The sequence below is a fragment of the Arvicola amphibius genome, chromosome 2 (assembly GCF_903992535.2).
Source record: "Arvicola amphibius chromosome 2, mArvAmp1.2, whole genome shotgun sequence".
Classification (NCBI taxonomy): Eukaryota; Metazoa; Chordata; class Mammalia; order Rodentia; family Cricetidae; genus Arvicola; species Arvicola amphibius.
The window spans coordinates 115,066,923-115,094,388 of NC_052048.2; the positions used below are offsets into that span (position 1 = coordinate 115,066,923).

Below are 27,466 nucleotides of genomic sequence, written 5' to 3' on the forward strand. Positions count from 1 at the left end.
TTATTTTTGTTGCTACTTCATAACTGTAATATTGCTACTGTTCTGAATGGTAATATAAATATTTGTGTTTTCTGGTGGTCTTAGGTGACCCCTGTGAAAGGGTCGTTCAACCCCTGGCATCATGACCCATAAGTTGAGAACTGCTGTCCTTGGGTGTCCTGAGCTGTCATTAGATAGAGGCTGTGGCCAACAGGGCTCTGTGACTGAAGCCTTCTGTTTGCAGAGACCAAACTCGGGTCTCACTGCAATTTCAGGCACCCCTGCTTCGCTAGGAGTAGAGGCAGCAGTCAGTGCTATAGTCCCTGGTGGATGGGTGTCACAGCCACTCTTAGGGAGCACCGCAATAACAGGAGGGGACCAGTACTTCTCAAGATATCTTTTCTGTCATCTGGCACACAGCATGAGTGGCCACCCACTCTGCCTACTCCCCGCAGGGTGGGGCTCACCGTGGAGCAGCTGCTGCTGCTTGTAGCACTCGGTGTGGTGTTCCCTGGGGTGCCCGCCTGGGGCACAGTGAAGGCAGGCAGGCTCCCGGACTCACTCTGGGCACTGTGGCTCAGCTCTGCAGCCCATGGCTGACCTGGCGGAAGCACAGCCTTGCCATAGGCTGATGACTCATCAAAGTTCTGGCTTCCTGTAAAGACAAGACATGCATGGTGGACATCCGTGAGGTTCAGGCTCACAGGGAGGAAGAAGCCCAGAGGATACACAAAGGTCCTAAAACAGTCCTGAAAGTGGACCTGGGGTTGACACCCTCTGTGCTCGGGAGCCCAGCTAGGACCCAAGAGCCGCTGACCAGAGCCGTGATTCAATATGGGAATTCCTTACAACAAGAGCCATTTCTCACGGCGTTTGGCTTTCAGAGCCGACTAAACTTACTGGAAGCAGTTGCTCCCTGCAGAGTACTCCAGAATGTAGATGAGGAAGTTACCAGAAAAGAATGCGGCCATTTGCCTTAGTGTCACCACCAAGCTGGGGCTGCAAGGTATCTCATGCAAGGGCTCAGTGCCCTTTGGAATTTGGTGAGGTATCACTTTTCCTCTCAAATGCACGTTATCAAGGGGTGGGTGAAGGCAAAGACCTGCAGTCCTGATCAGGCTGGGGGAGGGTAGGAACTAGAAGAGGCCTTTCGGTGTACACAGCAAGAAGTCGGAGTAGCTGAGAACTCTGCCTGGACCACAGTAACTTTGCTTCTAGTGAGACAGGTGACCATTCTAATGTGGACAGTCTTGGAGACTTCATCCTGGGCCTGAATTTTCTCCCCACTGGGTGTTCTTGGCCTTATTCCTTCCTTAGCCTTCCACTTAAATAAGGGCATCCTCTTTGAGATGATACATGTGGGGCCCTGCCGTCTCTCTGGATATGCCCAGAAGATCCTCTCTGCCTCAGCTCAGATTCCCACAGCCAGGTGGAGAATGGACCCTTCTCGTAGCCCACCTTCTTTTTACCCCTTCATGAGGACATAGAACTCAGTGGCCAGGGAGTTTGTGGTTCTTTTGTGCCCAGCAGAGCCTGACCATGAACAAGTGATTGGCACAAGGGCCAAGCGTGGCTCTGTTCTAGCGAATGTATGGCTGCAGAGGTTTGTCATAAGAAGAACTGTGCCCGGTCTAAGAGAGTTCCATGGTTCAACTAGGGCTAGGAAGTACCCACCAAAATCCAGAGAAATAATGGCATCTCCTGGGGTGGGGGCCAGCTGAGCTAGCTCCTCGGGCTCCTCCTTCAGCTTGGTGAACAGGTAGTTACTCTTCTCAGACACGGCCACGTCACCACTGCTGTCGAAGATGCCGTTCATGGCCATCAGGTGGGGCCTGAATAGGGACTCGGTCTGGTCCATGGAGAACACCACATCGTTCTTCTCAATCTCACTACCGGCATGAGAGAGCTGGTCAGAGTTTCTGCAGCTTTCTAGCCAAAGCCTTTAGCTCCCCCAGATATGTAGAAAGCCTGATAGCTAACCCTCCCAGACAAAAGAGATGGGCAGAGATACTGTTGGCAACTTGGAAAGAGTCGAAGTCTGTTGGGCACAGAGGTAGAAACAGTGAGAATAACCTCTACCCATGGGCTGCTTCAGATGGCTGCGCGGCTGGCGCACAAGACGCCTGGATGCTATGTCAGTTTTCTTCATATTAGCAATGGCTGCCTCTGGTGTCCTTCCCAGGCGTGGTTGGGGGAAGGCACAACATCTGAGTCTCCCCTAAAAGCATGAGCAGCTCTCTTGTTTCCCATTCACACAATATTAAGCAACTACTGTGTACAATCTTCTCCCCACAATGCAAGTCAGAGACACGACACCATGACAGATAAGGCGAAAGGTGGATTAGAAATCTCAAGAGCTCTCCTCCTAAGATCTCAGAAGGATTCCTCCAGCAAACAGCTTTTAGAGGTAGCGCCCAGAGCAGAGGCTGGTGCCTCCCCCTTACTCACCTCAGGACATAGTTGACACACATGATACACTGGGGTTGCAGGTTGCGGGGGTTGTAGATGACTGTCCCCTGGGTCTCCAGCCACACATAGCCTCCGTGTTTTGCTAGCATCCGGTACTGGCCAGACACCACCTGTCCCTTGGTGCACACTAGGGAAGAAAGGGGGCAGAGGTAAGGGATGTGGGGGAGCAGTGCACAGCACACACTCAGGTCCCACAGGAAGTATCACCTGCCAGGGGAGGGGTGGGGGTGGGCACGGCTGCCAGATAGACACTGGGGACTGGAGAGACTGAGCTAGGAGCGAGGCTGGAGGTCATGTCAGCCAACTCTTTGTTTTAGAAAAGGAAAACAGACCATTGCCTGCCCAGTGCGGGAATAACCCACTCCCCGTTATCAGACTCCCAGGCAGCTCAGTGGAAACTATAACCAAGAACAGCACCCTACCTTCTTCATGGGCTTCATCCTCTGCAGGCAGCAGGGGCTAGAATGCATCTTGGAGAAAGGTCAGCTGCATGGATGCGGACCCATCACCATTCCCTGACTGAAGGACAGACAGAGGGCCGCCCACATGCCAGACAAGTGCTCTGCCATGGACTTGCATCCCCAAATGTCTGTTTTTATTTTAACACAAGGTCTCCGTAATTGGTCAGGCTGGCCTTGAACTCATTTTATAGCCCAGGCAGGCCTTAAGCTTAATGAGTCTTTTGCCTTAGTCGCCAGAATAACTGGGACTCGGGGTTATGCCATGAGACCCAACTGAGGTCTGGTTTTTAAAAATCATGACCTTTGCATCTGTTAGGTCTGTCACCTTAGGGGATGGGGACAGCGTGAGACTAACTACTGCACCCTTCAGCTGGGGTCAAGAAAGGCCTATAACCCAGGACCAGCAGCCTTCGCACAGCCTCTTCTTCCTCGGCCACTGGGAGTTCTTCAAACTTGCCTCCCAACTGCCCACTGAGACTGCCGGCTTGGAGTTCGTTCCTTTTCTAGATTGTTCTAAGAGTTCATTTTCTCATGTGTTATCACTGTCTAAAAACACCAGGGGAGGGGTCCTCTTCCCCATCTCCAGATGCATCTTCCAGTTTTGTTCACGTGAGCTCAAGAGCTCCTTTTCGCTAGTGTGTGCTGCCTTTAGAAACGTCCGCTAGCCTTTTTAAACTGTGCCCTTGACTTTCATCCCCTGGGAGTTCATTGTTCGGAGCTTGAGCCCAGAAGAGCCCAGGTCACAGAGAACTGGGTAGAGTATGGTGGGAGGATCAGGAAGTCTTGCTGGCTGGGGGAATTTGGGGGAAGGAACAGTCCTGGTGTGGTTTCCTCCTCTGCAAACTGTGGTATTAAGAATAATAGTACTGTTCATCACTGTCGTTATCAACCGTCCAGGATGCTACCGCGGTTCCTGCTGAGCATCAGATGGACTTGCCTGCCCCGTCAGCCGCATAGATGTTGTTTAGAAGTCTCCTCTTTCCCAAGCTACTAATGTCCAGTGCTTGGGTTACAGTGCTCAGAACCGTTTACAGGCCGTGTCTCAGGGGGCTCTTTGGGAAGACATCCAGGTGTCTCCCCAGGTTTCCTGGTCAGCTCATGGGCCATCTTCCTGTTCATTGGTCCCGCATGGTAGAGAGACACAGCCTTGTCATAGTCATGTTCATCATAGTCCCTGTGTCTTGGCACTTCTTATCCTCTTGAAACTCTTAACCAGCACCAGCAAGGGGCAGGAATGACTGAGAATTACATATATGAATTGCTCCACAGAGTCCAAAGCTGCCTTGAGAGATGAATTCAAGCTCAGGGCCCGGTAAACAGTGTGCTTCTGGAAACCAGTGTCATGACAAGTGGCAGTGCGGGTTATCATTAGCATGTGAACACCTGTTTCACATCTGCAGTGACTGCAGCCGTCACAAATTTCCTTTTGCTAAACATTATTGCTGACTTGCACAAAAGTCTCAGATTTAGGAGTCTAAATTAGATTCCCATATTCACCTTTATTTGCCTTTCTGTAACGATCTTTATTGGGTTTTCACTTGCCTTCATGGAAATGTACCCATTTTAAGCATACAGTGCAATGAGTTGACAAATGTAGGCAGCTATGTAGCCATCACCTTGGCGAAGGTACATACCCTCCATCTCCCTCAGAGTCAATGCCCGTATTCCTAACTAATCCTAGTTCCAACCTCTGATCCCTGACTTTTCTGTCACCATCTCTTACCCTTCCTAGACCTTTATAGGGTCATTCAAACTTATTTCAAGGGCCTGACGTCATTGTACTTGATCAGCATGTTTTTGAGGTCCATTTTATTGCAGATGTTTCTTCTGCTTCCACCCTTTTTATGGGGGAGTAGTATCTCATTCTATGGATAAACCATAGCTAGTTCGTCTCTCTGTCTAGATGGCTGTTTCTTCTGCTTCCTCCCTTTTCATGAGGGAGTAGTATCTCAGTCTATGGATAAATCGTAACTAGTTCGTCCCTCCATCTGGATGTTTGAGTTTTCAGTTGTTGTGAATAACACTGCAGTAGACATCTGTGCCCAAATCATTGTTTGAATGTCGTCTCATTTCTCACAAGAGTTTAACAAGAAGTGAAACTTCTAGATTATATGCTAAGATCATGTTTTTATTATCAGCAACAGCCGAATTATTTTTCAGAGTGGTTGAATCATCCTAATCTGATCTTTCCAATGGAATATTGTGCTGTAAGGAGGAACAACATCACCCTTTAATGTGAGGAGACTCAGGACTCAGGGTAGGAAGGCCTGACTCACTTCATGATGCATGAGACAATAGTGACAGCGTTTAGACAGGTAGTGGGTCTTTCGATTCCCAGGGCAATCAATCCTCCCTGACTACATTATGTTTGAGCCCAGAAACAAGCGAGAAAGCAAAGTCTGCTATGGCCACTTGGTTAAACCAATATGGACTCCTGGGGCAAAGAAGGAACTCTGGTCTTTTCTGCTGTCCTTTTTTTGGTGCTACAGAGACCCTCTAAGCTGCAGGGAAACAATTCTTGCACAATTTCAAGTCTGAAGTTAACTCATTTAGACAGTTCTTAATGCAAACACCACATTCAAGGCTCTTTGTTTTTTGTGATGAAACAGTTCACGAAGCAGAGGTTGTAACTGCATTTCTAGTAATTGCAGGCAAAGGCCTGCTCTATCAGTAGAATCTAATTCACACCAGCATCCTAATCATCTCATTAATGCCAGCCTTGGTGAGGGGCCTGCTACTTGGTAGGGAGATAGGCTTTTTATGGCCTTTAATCTTGTTTTCCTAAGAGCACAACAAAGAGAAGCCACTCCAACCCCTCCTTTGAGAGTAAAGATGTATAAATTATTAATCCATTTGGAAATGATGATTTTCAATTATCAAAATCTGCTTGAGGACAGGCATTTTGGTGGGAAACACGTACAGGCTGAGAGACACACGGGGATGAATTGGACATGTAACTTAGACCTGCTTCGAACCTGAGCCTCGGCAGGGATGAGTGTAGCTGTATTGCAGGGGGAGGTGGGATGGGGACACCCCTGTCTCAACTGATGCTGTTTCCAGCCCATTTAAACTCAGCTTGATGTGGCGCTCTCAAGCAGAGGCCTCTGTGCCTGGGGCAGCTTTACCTAACTCCACCAGGAAACAACCACAACAACAAGAAACAAAAAACAAAACTTGGAGTCTGTACTTTCTATTTAGACTGTGAGTTATCTTTAAGTGTGCTGGGAGATTAAATATATGGATTAAGTAAAAACAACATCTAACCAAAAAGTTTTTCCAACATTATTTCCCCCAGGAGTCATCCTCAAAACCAATAGGACCAACTTTTTTTTTTTTTTTGGCTAGCTCTTTTGTATAGAACATAGCGCTCTAAAGAGGGAGGAGACTTTTCCTACGCCTGCCTGGTGAGAAGTCCATTAGCTATCTGCACATTCCACTGTGTCCTTCTGTTCACCCCTCCCCAGAAGATAAAGTACAATACTGTCCTCCAAGAATCCAATTCAGACTCAGTTCAATCCCAGAATTCCCACATACTTAAAAAAAAAGTCCTTGCCTCCCTGTTTTGACAGATCCCTTGGCTTAGAAGGCCAAGGAAGGAAGGAAGGAAGGAAGGCAGACCCCAAGACACTAGCTGGTGTGTGAGGCCAGAGCTGGGCAGAGTACAGCTGTGTGTCTCATCCAACCTGCAATGGGAGTGGTGAACCCCTAGGAAGCACAAAAGCATTGGACCCTCCAAGAGAAGGCTACAGTCTCTAGCTGGGTCACAGTCATGGCATCCAGGAGCACCCTGGTCTCTTTCTGCCACCCCTGGGCCCCTGAGTAGGGCTGGGGAGAGGCTTTTTGTGTTTGGGGATTTGGGGATTTTTGCCAGAGATCACAGTGGGAGACTTGATAATCTGAGATACCATAATGGTTCCTGCTGCATTGTTAGATCAAATGAAACCCAAATGTCACAGGGAGAACAGGGAGAAACTCCCCCCCCCCCCATGCTGTACGCAGCTTGTGGAGTTGCTGCTTAGCTGGATCTAAGCTCTAGCTGTCCTGACTGGGGACAGAGGAAAGGGAGACAGACTCGGGACTAGGACCTGTTTCCTATGCTGTCATTATGGCTCCTGGGAAACATCTCGGGGTTTTACCCATTTGAATCTCCTATCCCACACTCTCATTGACCCTGTCTGTACCAGTGTCATGCTTGGATGCTCTCTCTCCCAAATATATTTTTGTCTGTGAGATCAACGTTCACTTGGTGCCCCAGACACTGTGAGAGATGCTGAGGTTAGAGGCCAGCCAGCTTCAGGGAGCCCAGCGTCTTTTTCCCTCTGAAACAAAACCCCTTAAGGAAGAGATGAAGTCTGTCAATTCCTAGTCCTCAGAGGGCCAAGTACAGGTTCTTAAATGGTGATGGGTTTCAAGGATTCAAAGAAATTACCCCGGAGCATCTACACATGGGAAGACTACATTGGGAAGTTGGCCAAGGGAACACTACAGAACCACCCTGTCCAAGAAGGCGGCCACATGCCAAGAAATGCCACTAAATTCTTTAAAAATTCAACTTAAATATAAATGTCTCATTGCATCAGCCACATGTCAAGTACCACCTAGGTCATGTGTGGCCTATGAGGACACAATGGTTCCACGAGAGAGGTTGGGCCGGGCACCTTTGGTCCAGGTCCCTCACGGTCCAGGCCTTAGCCACCTGCTTACACTGTGCTACCTGGACAGCCCCACCCCTTCACACTCTCTCCTCTGTTTAGCTCCACCCTCCTCTACCCTTACAACTGACCCAGAGCTAGCCCACTTCCTTCTGAACTCTCCCAGACCCCTCCCTAGGCTGAGGTACTTGACTGCCCAAGAGGACCTCTGAGTCTTTTTCTTCATGTGCATGAAATCATTTATAGGCTTCTGGCAGCTGTGACTCTCTGACATGTGATGGCATCTACTCTATGTGCCACCTAAGATGGTGACTGTGGGAGGCCAAGGCTATGTCTTGTTAATCATACTCCTCATGGGCAGACGACAAGGACACGGGGTACTCAGGAACTTACAGTTCTGGTGACTTTTGGTCATGTTCTCCGAGTCCAGGGCATGGTAGAATTCGTAGGCAGAGCGGCCAAGGAGCTCCTCGGGGTGGTAACCAATCAGTTCCATGATTCTGATGAAAAAGAAACCAACAGATGAGGAGGAAAGGCCAGATGAGCTTGGCAGAGCATGCGAGCGGGAGTTCTGGAAGCTCAACCAAGAAAGCATCAAGTTCATACCGTGGTTACCACTTACTTATTCAAGCAAGACCCTGTCACACTGGGCCTGCAACTGTGGATCGTCCTCCCGCCCCACACCTCCTGTCCTTCCTGAAGTCCTGTCTCAGAGGACTCCACTGCACACACATTCCTGGGGCCAGGAAGGGTTCACCTAGCTCCATCTCCTGGCTCATGCACATGAATTTGTGGAAATCCAGGAGGGCAGAGGGTTGGTTTGATGTTCAGGCAGAAGAAAAACAAGAGCTGAGGCCTCCTGACTCCCAGCTCGAGCACATTCTAATAGATGTTGAAGAACATTTAAGTGGACTCCTGTGGCCCAGGCAGGGAGATGGCTTGGTAAGGAAGAGCCAGGCAGGGAGAGCCACCTGTGCTGTAGAGTCACCCCCTGCTTCTCAGGTGCCATCTGTGACCCTAGGTATGTCTCCAACAGCTCTTTTGCTCCCCTCTCCCCACATCTAGGAAAGGAGAGGACAGAGATTGCTAAGGGGGAGAAACAGGAAACCAGTCCTCAAAGATAAACAAGTAGCAAGGCTGGAACAGGGCATGGCTGTGCCGAGCATGGATGTGTTCGTTCTGTGTGGTGTCTGGTTTGGGTGGGAACCGGCTAGGGGAGCCATGGAGAAGCACTGCAGCCTTCTGTGTGGAGACGTGTGTGTGAGCAAAGGCCTGCACCTTCTGTGTCACATGTCATTCCTGGGACTATTTCTCCATCTCAAAACGTCACACATTTTCTCTCTTGAGTACGTTGTCCAGTTTACTCTGCCGATCACAAGTCAGAGCTGACGATATGGGCTCATTAAGATAATTCTACTTGGAAGCACATTCCTTTGGACATGGTTGTGTCCTGTGTCCCCTGGGCAGAGGCTAAGGCCAAGGAGAGGAAAACTAAAGCCCCATGTGCACAACTTGCTGTTCCATATTCCTTCTGTCCACATGGGAATCACGCATGTGGCTCTCACACTTCATCCTTCTAAAAGGTCATTTTAGACCTGCTATTCTCTGGGCTGGGGGAAAACTGCCCAGGTTCTGGGTATGCCCAGAGTCCAGTCTTTGTTTCCAAGTGACTTTTCGGCTCACTGGCAGTGTGCCGTGTACCCTCGGCCCTGGCCTCTTCTCCATCCATGTGCAAATCTTAACTCTTGCAGGATCAGCCTGTGGCCTCTCTTTCTCCAGAGTCCCCTCCGATTCCTGTAGCCCTCAGAGTCCTGAAGACCATGCACAATGGCCCTAGGAAGGAAGCACTTGTCTCTCACATCCTGCGCTTTCTCCTATCGTCTTCACCACAGTGCATGCTGAGCAAGCACTGAACTCATGTCCTCTTTGTATCTAAGGCACAACCGAGGTCTTCCAATCCAGTGCCACCCATCCTAACCATCTCCTTTCCTTCCTTGAGCATGGTTGACCACCGCATTGCATACATGTTTACATGTATGTGCACATGCATGTACACACGTGAGTACCTCTAGCAGTCCATCATAATCTTCAGCCTATCCTTCCATTTTGCATGGTGCCTGCTATTATATAAGCAGAGAAGAGGTAAGCTTTCTGACTAGATACGATGATGGAGGTCCAAGTCTTTGTCACACAAATGTTAGTGCCACTGAGCAAAAGGCTGAAATGCAGCTGATTCAGCCCTGTATTTCCCTAGTGAGAGGCTGGCTGAGTACTTGTGCCAACTGCCATCTCCATAGCGAGAGGATTTGCCCCTATTTGGCCATCGACATGTTACCATAGCCTTGACCCTGGAGCGGGCACCCAAAGGCACTTGAGCTGAGATGAAGTTGGGGAGAATGAGGAGCAATGTGTGATTGTACCCCTCCACACACATATGGCATTCTTGGTAAGTCAGGTACATTTCAAACTTTGTCTGGGAGCCAGAACTATAGTGACAACAGGATGCCCACTTACAGGGTCACTGATGGCCAGTCCGACTGGGCAGAGGTAGAATTCTCTAGAAACCCTTAATACTGAATCTACTGGCCTTCTAAGAAAGAGATAATTCTCTTTCCTGGAGGAATCCCATTTCCTTTTATGATTAGGATCTTTCCATCAAAATGCCCCAAGTAAATATTATAATTAGCTTCATAATAAGATGCTTTTATCTAATTACTGCATCGTCCATTCAAAGGCAGACAATGGGCAAGTTCTGGAAGACAAAGAAGCCTAGATTTCAGACTTGCCAGTTATCTTCCCACTAGCAGCTCTCCTTTATCTTGTCAGCCAAAATAAATATTTAATATCCCTCTTCGTTCCTTTAAACAGACCCCTGTAAAAACTGGGAAATGCTCAGAGCCCAAACACAATCACAGAACGTTTGGGTCATCAGACTTCACAAAGCCAGGAAGCCCCAACTTAAAGCTAATGGCCATTCGCCCCTAACCACAGGCACACCGACGCCACAGGGAGGTTAAAGAACTGAGCTTGTTTATGGGGTCTGCAGCTCCGGCCCCTGCGGCCGTCCCTGCTCGTTTCCCTGGCTGCACAAGAACAGGCTCTGATAGGAGTGGCAGCTGCTCTCTCGAGAGGAACCACTTCTTTCTCCTAATTAGAGATCCTTGACTGGCTGGGGGAAGGTCAGCTGGGGTCACCCAGAAACTTGAAAGTCAACTAAGGGCCGATCTGAGAGGAGAGGGCAATGTGAAAAGACTGAACGCATCAGGTCTCAAAGTTGAGGACAGAGCATGCTCTTTAATGACAAGGAGAAAAAGATGGAGGTAGCTGAGACAAGGCCAGGCAGCTAGAGAGGAAGAAAGAGAGAAGAGAGACGATGCACAGTCAAAAGGTTACTTGGTTCTGAGGCCAGTGTTACCCCAAGAAGGTATGTAGTGGATCAGACTCTGGCGTCGGCCTTCAAAGTGAGAGGACTTACTCACCGCCCACAATGGCTCTCTGTTCTTAAAACGCTGTGCACTGTGACTGTGGAGATGACTTCGTAGGTTAAGTGCTCGCTGTACAGGCTTGAAGAGCTGAGTTCAGATCCCCAGCCTCTGTGTGAGAAGCCGTCATATGACAGAACATGTCTGTAACTCTGCTGCCAGAGGTGGGGGTGGGATGGAATAACGGGCAGACCCTGGTAGCTTACTGGCCAGCCAGTCTAGCCAAACAGTAAGTTCCAGGCTCTCTGAGAGAACCTGCTTTTAAAAATGAGGCGGAGAAGGACAGAAAGAGAGACACCCAATGCTGACCTCTGACCTTCAGAAGCACGACTACAGACAAGCGAATCCATACATACATGCACACATAGATGCACACAAAATGAAGTGTGGTATGTTAAAATACATGATTATTAAGTGCTGTGTAGAATAGCCCACCAGAACAAGGCAGGAAGGGGATTATTTTCTGAGTGTTGTCCCCTCAAGAGTCACATGCCTCATGAGGCTCACTTTATTCCCCCCAGCCATTAACCAATAGCTGTTCCTAAGCAGGACAGAGCTCACGGACTTCAGATGCCACTGCCTGGAGACCAGGAAGGCCTGCGTGCCATTTCCACCCCGTTCCCTCCAGAGGTAACGTGTTTAAACAAGATAGCTACCAAGTATTTGAACTCTTTATGAAGGTGAAAGTTCTGAGCACTTTCAAAGCACCTACTTGCTTCCCCAAGAATGCTTTCACAAGAAAATGATTGCGATGAAGTCTGTCTTTCCTTCCATGCCTTCACGGGCCTTGAGACACTCATTTTTATTCTGCATGCTTATAAACATTGGCAATGCATTTCTTTAATGATATCTAGACTATTCCCTGCTCAGATTTCAGGACCTATTTATTTTAATACATTTTTATATAGATTGTATTTGTATACTGTATTGTACAATTTGGTTAAGTAACAGTCCTTAAGCCTTGCACACCCCTTAAAATATTGCCCAGTTATATGAAGTCTGTACAGCCAGATCTGTGGTTGATGGAAAACCAATTTCTACTCTCTGTGTGAGACGCACTGTCTGTCTGTAGGGTGAAGTGGTGCACCAGAAGGTATAGCTGGGTCTCCATTCTAGACCAGTCCTGCATGCCACCAGCCAGCTTTCAGTGGACAAAACCGCACAAACAATACAAAGAGAGAAATGTGAGGAGCAGATCATGGAATGGTTCGAACCGTGAGACCTAGGAAACGTGGAGGTAAACTCCAGAGAGAAATTCTAGAGCATCTCTAGCAGTCTAGATGAGGCAGGACAACACATGAGTATTTTACACACTCCAGCATGGTTAGGGGCTGATTCCAGAACGCTGTCAGCTGAGCAGGAACAAGGGCACAGGACACATTAGAGTGTAACTTTCAGATCTAAAGAAGCACATGGTAACCACTGAGAGGTATAGAAAGGGTTAGTGTATGGGCCTGCGGAAGTGCTCAGAATCAATTTTACATACAACCAGAATATGAGCACTGTCCTTGCAAAAGATAACCCTGCACCTAAGACAATTACCCTCCGCTAGAAAAAGCAGCAAAAAGTTTATGAAGTATTTCCAACGTTCAATAAAGAAGACAATATTTTACAATTAATTAGCTTGAAGTCAGTCTGTTTTATTCTTTTTTTTTTTCTTTTTGAGACAGGGTTTCTCTGTAGATTTTGGAGCCAGTCCTGGAACTCACTCTGTAGACCAGGCTGGCTTTGAACTCACAGAGATCTGCCTGCCTCTGCCTCCCAAGTGCTGGGATTAAAGGTGTGTGCCACCACCACCCAGCATTATTCTTGGACTTAAACATAGTTGTCTTCACACATGTAGGTCTCGCATCTTTTTACTCCTTATAATTTCCTCCTTAAAACTGTATTTGTGTGTACGTGTGTGGGTGTGCATGCGGCAGTCAGAAGACCACTTGTGAAAGACAAATCTTTCCTTCCACCATGTGGGTTCGGCGGGGGGTATGTGTGTCAAACTCAGGTTCTCAGGCTTGGCAACAGATGCCTCTTGGCTGAGCCATCTCACCAGCTTCTCTCCCTGAGCCTCATCTCTTCTCTCACTTCATTCTCACTGCTCCTAAGATCTTCGAATAAAATGAATTCACCATAAATCTTTTCCCCAAAGGTTTATTTTAACTGTGTGTGTATGCATGTATGTATACATGTGAGTACAGGTGCCAGAGGTTGGATTCCCTTGTAATAGAGTTACAAGTAGCTATAATTACATGTGTGTCTGGGTGGGGGAGTGTGGGATGAGGACAGACAGACAGACCTAACATCCAGGTTCTCTGCAAGAACAGTACGCACCCTTAACTACTGAGCTATCCCTTCAGCTTCTTACCATAAAGTCTTCCTAACTCGCTAAGCTAACTCTTGGTTATGTACTATACTGTTTTTCACAAAACAGGGTTGTTCTCAAATTCCTTGCCTGTAAAGACTAAATGGTTGTATTCATTAGTTTCAAATGCTTACTATAATTTTCATATATCATTCCAAGTCCAGGATGTCTTAGTCAAGGTTTCTATTGCTGTGAAAAACACTATGACTGGAAAGCAAGTTGGGGAGGAAAGGGTTATTTGGCTTATGCTTTAGCATTGCTGAAGAAAGTCAGGACAGGAACTCAAACAGGGCAAGATCCCAGAGGCAGGAGCTGATGCAGAGGCCGTGAGGGGTGCTGCTTACTGGTTTGCTTCCCATGGCTTGCTCAGCCTGCTTTCTTATAGAACTGAGGACCAGCAGCCCAGGGATGGCACCAGCCACCATGGTGATCAATCACTAATTGAGAAAATGCCTTACAGCTAGATCTCAAGGAGGCATTTCCTCAACTGAGGCTCCTTCCTCTCTGATGATTCTAGCTTGTGTCAAGTTGACACACAAAACTACCCAGTACACAGGAAGACTCACAAAAAATCACACAGGGTCTACACATGATATTTTCAAGAAAACCTCTAGTCTTGATGAATTTTTTCATACTTATTTTACTTGGCCACTAGATGGCATCTCCACATGAATTAAAATAAAAAAAAAAAAACCAACCCCTTTAAAGGATTTGAAAATGACTGGTCTTCCTTGGAAGTGTTGTGTTTTGTACTACAAATTCACTGTGGTTTCATTAGGCTGCTGGTATCTCAGGCTCAGAACTCTTAGTTACCAGGGATCATTTCTTTCTTCTTTGATACAATAGTTTATACACATGGCAGATGTTCCCTAGTATTTAGACACATAAATTAGTTCCCTAGTATTTTAAGAAGAAGACTAATAACTTATATTTGAGTGCACGGAGAAGAAGAACATCAATTATGCTGACAATAAAGACATCCTTAGCACTCAGGATGCTGGGGCAGGAGGATTACTGCAAACTGCAGGCCATCCTTGGGAGGGTGGGTGCTGGAGGGAAAGACCTAACTTTACATCCTGTTGTCTGGGTGACAACAGTCAGTCATAAACAGATTGCACACCCTTCATCTGTAAAAGCAGATGCTCACATCTCCCAACATGACATCTGAAAAGTTTTGGGTTCTAGACCACTTTGGATTTTGAATTTCCAGGCTAAGTTAGGAAATTCTACACAGTAATTTCCCCAAACTCTCAAATCTGAGACATGTTTGGCTCCAAGCCTTTCAGATAAGCAATAAATGTCTAAGTCATGACTAGTCTGTACATAATTGGCAATGGCAGAAGTTATTAGGGGGTTTTAAAATATTTATTATCTCAAATAATTAACAGAGAATATCAAGCACCCCTCCCCCAACTAAGAAAGCATAAATGCGCCTTGAACCACAAGGGCATCAGAACTGGTTGTTTCAAATCGACTGATTGTGGGAACCAGAGAGTTCAACAAGTGATTAGAGACTCCTGTGTTGTCTCTCTCTTCCCTTTCTATGACACCCCTTTTCTCTTATTAAATGTCTGAAGACTACAGACACCATCAAAGGAAAGTACCAAACTGCCTCAAATGTGACTGTGGATTCAAGCTGCCTGCCTTTCTTGTCTCTGGGTAAAATGGGGGAGCCCTGCCCTGCACTGGCTATCACGTGTAGCTGCTGGGTTTGGAGCAGCTCTCTCAGAAGGGTATGTTAGTGTGTATATGTACACACACACACACACACACAACACACACTCTGCTCACCATCCCAACACAGTGAGAACAGAACTGGCCCCTCCTTCAGCTCAAAGCAATGGAGAAATAACACTGAGGGATTAGACACTTAAAATAGTCCCTTCATCAACTGTCATGCCTGTACCCTGGTTACCTAATCCGCTAATCAGTTAACGCTCCGTGTGGCGCAGCACTCTGTGTTTGCATCTTTCTGCCGTCGTCTCTCCAGCACAACAGAACTGTGTGTGTTGGGCCATGCCATCAGGTTCGTTGGAAGGCAAGGTTATGCCGGAAATAGAGTGTGTCCTTAGACATCATAAGCAGCATCTCTCTCTCTCCACAATGAGTCATGAAGCCCTAAATCATAGGATCCTTCAAGCGAGTATCTACTCTGCCTGTCAGTTCTAAGCCAGACTGAGATGTTACCACTGTGCCCCTCCCCATTCTGTATACATGGTGTCTTCAGTTCCTTTAGGTGCCCATTTCTTGTGATTTTTCTCCCCTTTCTTTAACCCAGGGCAAGTGTTTTTACCTGAAACCCATTCAAACCACAATAATGAATGAACAGATTAGCATCGAACTAACTTTTCATGGAATATTTCCCTCATCTTAAAAATAATCAACGTCTGAGGGCTTCTTTTTGAAAATCTTTTCTGTTATTTATAGGTGGCAAGTGATTTGAAGCCAGCAGAGCTTTCCCTGCTCATAAACCTGGTGATGGCTGAGATATATTCAGAGGCACCTTCAATGTCCATTGCCCACAGCCCTGGCCACTTCCAGGTGGCTGGATAAGGGTCCCATGTCACTTCAAAGCTGGTGACACGCATCAGGCATCGGGACTTCTCAGGGTATCTGAGAAGACTGCTGAGAGCTGTCTTCTTCTCAGAATGCTCATGTGGATGCTAGGATAATTGTGATGAGCAACCGTCTCCTGAACAGGGTCCAGGGACCACCACCATAACAGCAGTGGCAACACGCAAATGACTATCTGTGCTGACTGGCAGAGTTCAGCTTTCCCTTCCTCTAAGGTTGTAGCCTTTTCCTAATCACTTTAACAATAAACTTAACAATAAACTTACTTAATAAACACTACCTCCCACTGCCTTGAGTTCTAACTCTGTTGTAGTCAGAATGAGGACCCAGGAATATGCAAGGATTCTTTTCGATAACTTCTGAAATGGGGCTGTAAGCAATAGCCAATCACGAGATGAAGACCAGGTCCATCTAGACTCAGAGTTAAGAATACAAGCTTAATCTAGAAAGCAGAAATGCTCCCCTGTAAGAATCAGATGCCCTTAGATGTCTAGCTGGGAAAGAGAGGAGCTGGGCCTGAGACTGGTAGAAACTTCTAGTGTTGTGGGAATCCATTCAGCCATAGCTAGAGAATATGCCGCTTCACTGAGCCTTACTCCATCTTATGCTCTCCAAGAGAGTATGCGAGTTTTCTCTCTTCTTTAAAGACATCACTCGTCTGCAGACAAGAAGCCACACCTTAAGGCTGGAATGAATTCCCACAGCACTTCCCCCTTTTCTGTCTTGGGCCATGGAGGCCTCCTGATGAGAATACCATTTTTGCTAATGTGGGCCACAGGCTTTCAGAAGCAAACTCATTGCCTTGAGCTCAGGAGGAAAATCTTTGCTTTGGGGAGGCCAGGAATGGATATGAGCTGAGACTCAGCCTTCTCATGCTATGGAATAGCACTGTTCTTCTCTTGACCTCTTCTCACAGTGACCCTATGAAATATATCAAGAACAAATCGTTCACTTCAGTAGGAGTGACCCAGTTCTCACAATGACCCCATGAAATACACCAAGAACAAACCGTTCACTTCAGAAGGAGTGACCTAGAGTTTCAGGTAATACAAAGTTGACTTGGGGCACTACAGAATTGAGGTCTTGCTGGGTAAGGCAGTCGGGCATGCTGGTGCCATTTACTCAGGCTAGGTATAACCAAGCCCAGTCCCTCACTGGGCTCTCCTTTCCCTGGTGCAAGCCATCACAATCTGTTCTGTCTTTCACCTTCACATCTAGACCCTAGTAGCAGGACAGGAGGGGGTAAGGAACTGCCTTCCTTGTGCAGCCTTCAGTGTCTCCCAACTTTAATAAAGGTGAGAACAAGAGCTTACACTGATGATGTATGAACACATCAGGGCCTAGGCTATCTAGCACAAATCTACACTCTTTATCATTTCTGGGTCCCCCAAGAGAATGTCTAGTTGCCTTCAAATAAGGGACTAGTGTTCAGCCTAGCTCACTTTACTTAAAGTCTTCACAAGGAGGCTAGCTGCTTAGAATGAGTCTGTACATAGCAGGGGTAAAGGCTAAGTAAAACCTGTCAGTCACGGAAAATAACTGGAGAAAGTCAACCAATGTGGGTCAGTATCTAGGCCAGAACCCTACACTTCTGGCTAGCCTTTGAATCAGAATACTTAGAGAATTTCTTCTAGACTCTTGTCATATGGGACAAGAAACTGCCCTTGAAAATTTCTCCTGGCACTAGATACATAAGTGAACAAATTTGCACATACTATGATATTAACAATCACACCAGAACAGCTGTGAAGACAGACCCTCAGGCTATGTCAATGGGAGACTTCACACTATGATGCTAGGGACCTCTGAGTAGGACTGGTAAAACCATGTAAGTCTAGAAACTTGCATCCAGCAATAAGACACTCAGGTCCAATTTCTGTGCCCTGTACATCCACTCTCACACACAGAGACACTCAGGTAAGACCCACCCTCTCCCTGCTCACGCCACACATTCTCAAGTCCGCACCTGTCGTCACAGTAGGTGAACTTCATGTCCATGCTGTGGCGGCTCAGGAAAGTCTTACTGTCCAAGGGGATGTCCATGTGGGATGGGTGCTGGATCGGCTCACACATGATGATGAGGCATGACAGCAGGGGCTCCTTGTAGCCACAGAGGCTACTGTGAGGGGGGCAGTTGTTGTAGACTCTCACTTGTCCAGTGCAGTGCAAGACCTGGGGACAAGCAACAGAAGGCAGAAAAGTTTGAGCGTGCTGAAGACGGGCCAGGGCTTTAGGCACCCCCAGCTCCCAGGCTACAGAATACCGAGTCTCCAACCCACAGCTAACGGCCCACCTTCCAGGTGGCTGACTTGAGGTTGACAGTCCGGCCTCTGCTGGTCACTGTGCACTTCATCCTCATGAAGAAGTCGCGCTCGGTAGACACATCTTTGCTTTTCTTCCCAAAGCCAGAGCCTGAGTGGGGAAGGGTGTGGGAACCAGTCGCGTTAGTTCAAATCACAGTGTTTCCAGGCAACTTGGAGCCATGTCTCCTAGAAGTTTGTAGTTTAGTGTTGCAGACTGCCACGGACACAAAGTCCTTCATGCCTAAAGAGTAATGGTACCTCAGCGGCTGCACCTTAAATCCTGGCTGGATTATGGTCAGAACTAGAGGACAGAAATATGTCAAAGAAGCATTTTACAAAATTTCTAGTTATGGCCACTCAGGGCTCGATGGCTAACACCAGGTCCGTGGAGACTCAGAACGGAGGGCCTGCTGGAAGGCAGAGCTGCTCTCCTGCAGAAACCAGATGCCTTTGATGTTCGTGTTGGAGAGAGAGGTGCTGGGCCTGAGGAAGGCTGAGTAGAAGCTCCTGTGTTACTGTATTACTAGGGACATAAACATCCAAGGCGGGCACTGCACCATCATTTGGTACCTACTGCACTCAGCATGCAGTCACTTAGTGCACTCAGGGTTTGTCACCTGAGAGTATCAAGGCTCTGACCAGTCTCAGCCTGGTCCTCTAGTTAAGAGAGACCATGGCTACTCCAAGGACACAAGTCTTTCCAGTTAGAACTTTTGTGTACATTCCTGTCTGCTCTTCCTAACCTGTCTCTCAGGAATGTGAACAATCTGTATCTTATCTGAATCCTGGGACCACTATATTCTGAATTAGTTTTTTCCTTAAGGTGACATGTGTCAAGGAGGGGAGGGAAATGAACACACACACACATACTTATACATACACTAACACATTCACACATACGCATACTCTCTCTCTCTCTCTCTCTCTCTCTCACACACACACACACACACACACACACACCTTCTTTTAACTGGAACTGGGTAGACAAGTCTATCTTAAAGATGTTCTTGACAAAGATCAATTAGATCACCTTTCATCCAGGATAAATAAATCACTGAGACAAAGAACGTACAGCGTCTTTCTTTATACAAGTCCCCAATGCCTGCCCAGTTTTTCTGCTTCTTGTTACGCAGAGTGGTAGATAAAAGGCCAGGTGTGTCTAAATGGTGTCTGACCACCATCTCCATTCTGGGCCTTCCCGGGCCCAGCATCACAGAGCAATGTAGAGCCTTCCTTCAGATAGCCACACTGCTCTTTCCAAGAGAAGCTGCCAAACTCCGCACCCAGACCTCGGAGGAACCTGATTTATTTGACTGACATAGTTTGGAAGAGCTGCATATCCCAGAATCAAGTTCCCTGAACCGCTCTTAATTATCATTGGGAACTCACTAAGTGACAGATTGAAAGTTGTTCTGATAAACTGTTTCTCCCATAATTATGTTTCTTATAATTTTAGTTTTTAGGGGGGGTTGTATATGATGAATGTAACTGTACTGGGGGGAGCCCCAGGACTTAGGAATGAGGGAACTAGCTCCCAACTGTCTGCTGGACAACATTTCAGGCCTTACATCTCACCAGAGAACATTCCACAGCCTGTTTCTTGATCTTTTCTTCCTCCAGGAATCCACCCTGACCCTCTGTTTTTAGATCACGAGTTGAGTCTATGCAAACTGAAACCTTCAGTGAGGACTTGCTGATTATCTGAGTTTGATCCCAAATCCTATTCATGAACCAGTGAACAGAAGGTACTTAGCTGTGAGCCAGCACCTAAGAAAGCTAGAAAATCCCAGCCTCAGCCTCGTGTCTGCCATTGATTTAAAAAAAAAAAAGAAACTCAACAGCCTAGAAGTGAGACACTTAGTACAGCTCACAGAATCAAACTGAGACTCCAGTTAGTATTGAACTGAGATCAAGATCCCAGGGGCCAGGAGTTCTCCAATAAAGCAGAGAGAGCCAGCTCCTTAGAAAATGCTTCTGTGTGCTTGCGAGCAAATATGAGCAGACCAGAGCGGAAACTGTGTGTCCCAAAGGTCCATACTACAGATTCTATGACAAGATTTTTGTTTTTGTTTTGTTTTGTTTCTTTGTTTGTTTTTTTCTTTTAAATTTGGTTTTGATTGGGAGAGTCGGGGGGAGATAAGTGGGATGTGAAATCCACAAAGAATCAATAAAAGTTTAAAAAGAAAGTAATTCTGAAACCCAGGTATGTTGGGTAGTCTCAGGATTTGAGAGGGAGTATTACAGGTTTGAGGTCAGCCTGGGCTACTCTGTAAGATCCTATCTCAGGGTAGAAGGGAGAGAAAGAAAAGGCTATATTGACAGCCCCTTCATCATAAAGAACCAATCATTCTATACAGCCTAGAATTTCTCACCAGCACAGACAAGACATTAAATAAACTCATGGTCCCTAGCCTGTGCAATCTGGGAGCCAGCTGGGCTAGGCCTTTGGATAGAAAGCAGTGATCCAAACCGGGCCTTGAATCCCAGCACTCAGAGATGCGGAGTGAGATGTGAGTTCAAGGCCAGCCTGGTCTACAAGAGTTAGTTCCAGGACAGGCACAATGAGAAACCCTGTCTCAAAACAAAACAAAACAAAACAAACAAACAAACAAAAATCCCAAGAAAGCAAGCAAGCAGTGATCCAGGTGAGAGGTTGGGCATCACTGCAGAGGGAGGAGGCTATAATTCTACAAAGCTCTGTAAGCCCAAGTGAAGATTACAGCACTCTGTACCAACAGCGGAGGTAAGCCAACAAACACTGGCTTTTGCAGCACGCTTGGTGATGAGAAAACCTTGCAGGTGTGGTATCCCTGCCTTTGTTATTCAGGTTGGATGAGCACACGCCCCATGGTAGTGACAGGCGAGAGGTGAGAAGAAGGATGTCTTGATGGGCAGTCTGTCCAGACCAGCGATAGGTGCTCGAGTTTGGAGAGGATCTTGGCAGTCACGGGACGTCACTGCTGCCTACAGCTGTGACTCTGTTTGGTTTTGAAAGATTTTACTGTACTTTTATCTGTGTGTTTGTGTGCACATTTGTGCAAGTGCCCACAGAGGCCAGAAGAGGCCACTTGATCTCCTGGAGCTGGAGCTACAGGTAGCTGTGAGCCTCTGGACATGGGAGCTGGGAGGCACACTCAGGTCCTCTTGGTGGTGCAGCCTGTGCTCTTAACCACGGGGCCATCTCTCCAGCCCCAAAGTTTTAATTCTTCTGAAGATCCCCATTCATGCTTTTTTTTTGGAATGTTACTAGGGATGAACCAAGTGCCTTCTGTTTGTATGATCCTCATACCCGCTGACCCTGGCTAGATACCCACAGAGTTCAGTATAACGGAGCTTTAAAATCTTCTCCACCAAACTTTGCTAGCCCAGTCTCATTGCCACAGGTCCCGTTCACTTCATGGCTCCTGTAATAGTAGTCTTCAGTGGTGATCCTAAGGGCCATGTCTCCTGACACTTACCCAGCCAGGGTAGGCCTGAACCTTGCATTCACCAGCAAAATAGGGGCAGAAGTGATGATGGCCCAGTTTCTGGACTTAGGCTTGAAAAGGTCTGTCCACTTTTACTATTGCTGTTTACAGGGGGAAGGGAAGTACACGGTCCTAAGCTGCCATGGAAGACAGCTATTCTAGAGCCCCTTTACGAAGCAGGCTACCGTGACGCTCCACAGATTAAGCTGTGGTCACTTGTGCCCTAGCTACAAGCCACAGGTGAGCCATTTTGATCACTTCAGACTAGTCCAGCCTTTGATGACTGCAATCCAGCTGATGTCATATAAAGCAAGAGACCTGCCCACAGAACCCACAGGAACTTGGGAGATTGCTTAAGCCTCTGCTTTGGTTGGTTTGATACATAACAAAAGACATCTGTAACATTTCCCATAAATAACCTGGCGTGGATGAAGTTATTGGTTTGGGTGGCGTCACATGGCAGAGATAATTGATCTCAGGTGATGAAACCTCCTAGAGATGGCACCCTGACCTGAAGGAGTACCCTGGTAGTATGACATCAGGTGTCATGTATGGCCACCAAGAGCTTTTCTGAGTCTTGGGTCATACAATCTCAACTCTGCATATCCACCCAAGAGCTAGTCCAACTGGAACTTGTGGATGTCAGTTTTCCTGGTACCAGAGCATAATCCATCTGGCCTAGACGTGTAGGTTTGGGGGAGGGGATCACGAGAAGAACATAAACATAGAAGAACACTTTACCATTTTTGAGAGTCAGGTTCTCGCGGATCTCCTCATGGTCACAAGGGTGAGTGAAGTCAAAGATACTGTGTCCTGTTAGTTCTACCTGTTGTAAAAAGCAAGGTCAGAATTCGTCACTCCTAACAATGAGGTCAGATTCCAAGAAGGACAACTTCTAGATTTGGAGGCAGGGAGAAAATTAAACTGAATAGCCACTGACAGTCTCTGGCCAATGTTAGGTCCATGGACTTACAGATGTACCAGATCACTATTGCTGGTGACAAGGACTTGATTCATAAGGGTCGCCATGTTAGTCTAGCTATAAGAGATCGGCTAGGATGGTCACGAGCAATGTCAAGCCCCGTGCCATTGGGAACATGCTCCTAAGACTTGTGGCCCAAGAACTGTAATCATCAGGATGGGCATGTGAAGGGAGAACTCAAGACAGATGGTGGCCAGGACCACTCATTAGTTTCTATCCCCCATATGAAGACATTTATCCCTTTTGAATGAGGCAGAGGAGGGTGTCACCTGGGTAAGTCCCATGAACTTGCTGATATTTTCCGACAGGAAGATCATATCACCGTCTTGGGTAACCACAGCAATGAAACCCTCCAAGGCCTTCAGGTACAAGTTATCCATCTGCTGGTCAGCCTCAGCTTCAGACTCATTCTCAGAACAGACTGGAAAGAGAGGGACAGACAACATGCATGAGTGTGGTGTTCAACCAGACACAACTGAAGGGGTAGAGGACTGCCAGGCGTGGCTCCGGGGCACAGAGTGGACTTGTTGGGAAATGCATACTGCCAACTAAGTGTCTGTCACATGCCTGGTGAGTGGGCACTAGATGAAACACGCAGAACACACGGATAGTTATTTGGGGGTAGCGTGGTTATTGTGGTAACAGTACTTGCGGTATTAGTAGTCATGGCGGTGCTAGAGACTAGAGATGTTTTAGCTGCTAATATATGTGGAGCAATAACCACAGGCAGACACTGCACTGAACATAGGCATCACAATGATTCATAACATAGGAACCATTCCTATTCCCATTTTACAGAGCTAGACTTGCAAGAGTTAAGCCCTTTGCCAAAGGTTATGAAGTCTAGGAAGTTAGCAAGCCCCAGGGGCTAAAGGCAGTGGCTATGTTCAACCATCTTGTAGGCTTTGGACTCAAATATTGCTTCTGTTCCTGCATCTGTCTCCCACTAGGTGATGACTCTGGGTAACAACTGTTTGAACATCAGTTTCCTCATCAGCAAAACTGGAATAGTGGTTTCGACCTCCTTGGTATCAACAATTGTGGACTCTTTACCCCATCGGCTCCCTCTAAGACATTGCCACGATCCTCAAGTTGTTCAGAGCCAAGGTGGAGAATTCACAGCACACACCTTATAAAGCTAAATAAACCCTCGCACGTGATACAGTGGGGCACCCGAGTCGGGGTGCAGAGAGCAAGTGCTGTGGGGCTCAGCAGAGGAGAGTTGGTTTGTGGTGGTCAGAGGCGGTGCCTTCCAAAGAAGAAGGGTTGAAAAGGCTCAGGAGACAGAGTTCACATTAGGATGGAAAGAGAGGCTTGTCAGTCTGGATGAGATTGGGCTGCTACTCCAAAATGCATGGGACAGGCTTCCTCCCAGTACTGAGAGAGCCCACCTGGAGGCAGAAGATCCATCTCCCAGTATCACAGACTGCGCAAGTAAAGAAAGCCGGTGTTCTGAAGGACCCCCTCTTCCTGCCCAAGGGGCACAGAGGTGGCATCTCAGTGAACAGCATGAAGAATAATTGAAAGAGAAAGAAATTTAGAGGTACGAAACAGAGTGAGAGAGTAAGTGGCAGACATATAGGCGGATGGTGGGAGTAACCTGGGGAAAGCTTTACCCCAAACCACACACTACGGATACCCTGGACTGCCCAGTGCACATTCGCTATCTGCAAAATAGACGTTCCACTCTTGTCTCAGGCTCTGGCCCCTCACTGTTATGCTCAGACTACAGACTGTGCCTTCTTCTAGTTTATTACTTAAAGCCAAATGTATGTGTGCTTTGAAAATCTGCATCTAACCAGATGTAGTAGTGCATGCCTTTAATCCCAGGAGTCAGAGGCAGGTGGCTCTCTGAATCTGAGGCCAGCCTGGTCGACAGAGTGAGTTTAAGGCTAGCCAGAGCTGCATAATATGACCTTGTCTCAAAGACAGAGACAATGATAACAACAAAAGTGTCTACACCTAGCATGTTCATCTAGCACAAGATCAGTCCAAGAATTCCTGGCTTGATTTACAGAACAAGAGGCTTAGAAAGTAGGCTGCCACTTAAGACAGTTCATATTCACCGATGTAAAAGGAGCCTTTCAAATGGGGACTCTTCCAGGAAGCATAAGACGCAGCTAGATATATGGGCCACTTAGCAAGTGACATCACTTATGCTGTGCAGTCTGATCAAAGACCCTTGCAGAAGCAAGGACACTGTTTAGTTCTCGTGTCTTCCTTTCTGTGAGCCTTAAATGTGAGCATCGGAAGAGCAGCCCCAGGTATGGAGATGCTCCTGTAAAGGGCCTTTAGTGGGCCTGCTGGGGACCAGCTACTTTTCAGGGCACAGAACCAGAGAACTAGCTGGAGTCCCGGATCCTGTCATTTCTGCAGAGGACGAGCATGGTACTATTCTTCCTTTGGTTCACCGAAAGGATGAGGCACAATGAAGGCAATGCCTTCTCTTCATACCTGTGCCACACTAGTACCCTCCTAGGGGCTTGGCCCTATGCTCTTTGGCAACTAACCAGTTTTCTGGCCTAGTGAGGATGTGCTCATTATGGGGGAGCAAGTGAAGCAGCTGCTAATGCTAGCACTCCCAGGGAGCATCCATGGTTAAACAGGGGTGCTAGGAGGGAGGGTAAGCTCAGCCCCAATGCATCAGGACCTCCTGCAGGTTAAGAAAGAACTTTTGGGCCCAGGACTGCTATGTGGTTTATGGAGTTTGTGCAAAGTAAAATGTGGAACCCTTCGCTGAAAAATTAAGTCCAGTCTGAGATCCTTGCCAGTGTAAAAAGACTACACCCTACCCAGGATGGAGCTAGAGGGGTCTACTCGCAGCTTCCTTCATAATTCAGGGGAGCTGGGAATGTGCTTTTCTCTTCTTCCTCTTTTATTTTAAAAACATTTTCAGAAGGTGTCAATCAAAGTTGTTGCTCCAGGAACCACATGCTGCAGACTATCTGAACTCCAGGTTAATTACTAGCCCATGTGTAGAGAAAACCAGCCAGTCTGGGCAGGGTACCTGATCTAGGAAATGGGCAAGGAGATGGGCAAGCTGCATTTGGGTTACACTAACTAGATGACCACTTTCTCCAGACAAGCAGAGACAGCCCTGAAGCCCAGTAACAAGTGATTTTCTCTTCTGTTTCTTTGATCCCAGTGGTAGCACTGACTTCAAAATCTGGAGGAATCCCAAGACACCCTATTTGGGTTAACTAGGCCCAGAGAAAACAACTCTGCTTAGTTTCCTGTCTTTAACAGGCCTAGCTAGCACAGCCAAGTGGCTTTCCATTGTGTCCAGTCTGCCTTCTTCCAGGAGGTGGCGAGCTTGGCCACAGTGGCGGGTTGACTTGCCTTTGGAGGGAAGGAGGGAGCCGGGTGCTCTGGGGCCTTGGAGAGAAACAGTCTTGAGACTGAAGTCACTAGGGCTAGATGGTCAAGGACACCAGCAGCCCCCGCCCCCACTTCCCTGGAACCCGGGGGCAGCCAGGCCTGGGCGTGGCCTCTTCCTTCAATGGAACTATTTACTCTTGCAGCACCTGCTTATCCTCTTGAGAGTCTCTGAAGGAACTTAGCCAAGTCACTCCCAGCCTGGACAAGGAAGGCAGACGTCCTGGCTCTTGCGCCCCGAGCCTCATGTCAGATCTCAGCCGAAAACTGCTGTCCTTACCACTGAACACATCGAGGCTTCCCTAGATACCCCTAGGCATGTGCTGGGCACAGGGAAAGAGGTGCTCATTGCACAGTTACTGCGAGTTTATTCTCTGTCTGTTCTGGGCCGGAGGAAATGCCACCCTTTACACACTCCGTGCTGCTCTGCAGAGCACTGGGGGTACCGAAAGGCTGCAGGTAATCCCACCCCTTCAGGATCAACAGACTTCCAGGGTAGCCATCTGCTGAAAGGAGTCTAAACCCCTCTTGGGGACAACAATTATGGAGAATAAACCATAGGTACAAAATAAAGTAGGTGCCACTTTCATTATCTTGGGTTCCACATCCTGGTCACTTGCTTCCCAAGACCTGCCAGGGTTCAAACCTCAAAGAAGGACGGTGGTATATAGACCAGCCGCCTCCACTGAGAAGGAGCATGGTCATCTAGGGAGCACAACAAGATTCTTTAATGCTAAAAATAGCCCTGGTAAACAGGCTTTGATGACTCCCCACAGCCAGGATATGTGCCGCTGAGGAGGCTTTGGAGCACCTTTTCCGGAGCACCGCTCATTTCCTTCAAGGCAGCACCACCCATGTTGGTGGGTGGCACATCAGGAGTTGGCTGTCTCGGGTAAACTGGCAGGTGGCAGAGCAGGCAGCTTCTGACTGGGTCTCTGAAGCCCAACTGTGCCAGCAGTGATGCTGGCCAGGATGCTGGCTACAGTCTTACTCCACCAGGGTTATTTGTCTCAGCACTTCCTTCTTCAGTAAACTCCGGGACAGCTTGACCTGTTCCTACCAAGGTCAGCTACAGGCTTCCTGCTCCAGGAGGGCTTGGCGCTCAGTTATCTCTGCAGGGTCGTTCCTTTCAAAGCTTTGCCTAGGCAGTTTCTCCCCTCCCAGCACTGCCACAGTGCCCACGCCTCCCAGGTACACTGACAGCAAATCCAGTCCACACAAGCCACAAGGAACTGGGTGTGAGCCGCTTACTACATGGCCAGCTGTACCTTATACCCGACTGTGGGCAGGCTTGGGTTATCTCGGACTTTGGGCAAGGGAATCGATCTCACCCGATCTTGCTGGACTCCCAGTGTACCCCAGAAGT

General features: G+C 47.6%; 1 protein-coding gene across 1 annotated transcript in view; it reads right to left on the bottom strand.

The window, feature by feature from the left end:
• The window catches only part of Epas1 (endothelial PAS domain protein 1), an 82,486-nt gene that overhangs the window by 7,120 nt on the left and 47,900 nt on the right, over positions 1–27,466 (bottom strand). Inside the window, exons 3-10 of the mRNA XM_038318020.1 lie at positions 22,995–23,146; positions 22,485–22,569; positions 18,267–18,385; positions 17,940–18,145; positions 7,955–8,061; positions 2,428–2,575; positions 1,654–1,868; positions 447–634 (exon numbers count right to left, since the gene is read on the bottom strand). Of these exons, the coding sequence (XP_038173948.1) occupies positions 447–634; positions 1,654–1,868; positions 2,428–2,575; positions 7,955–8,061; positions 17,940–18,145; positions 18,267–18,385; positions 22,485–22,569; positions 22,995–23,146 (1,220 nt within the window). The remainder of the gene's footprint in view (positions 1–446; positions 635–1,653; positions 1,869–2,427; positions 2,576–7,954; positions 8,062–17,939; positions 18,146–18,266; positions 18,386–22,484; positions 22,570–22,994; positions 23,147–27,466) is intronic.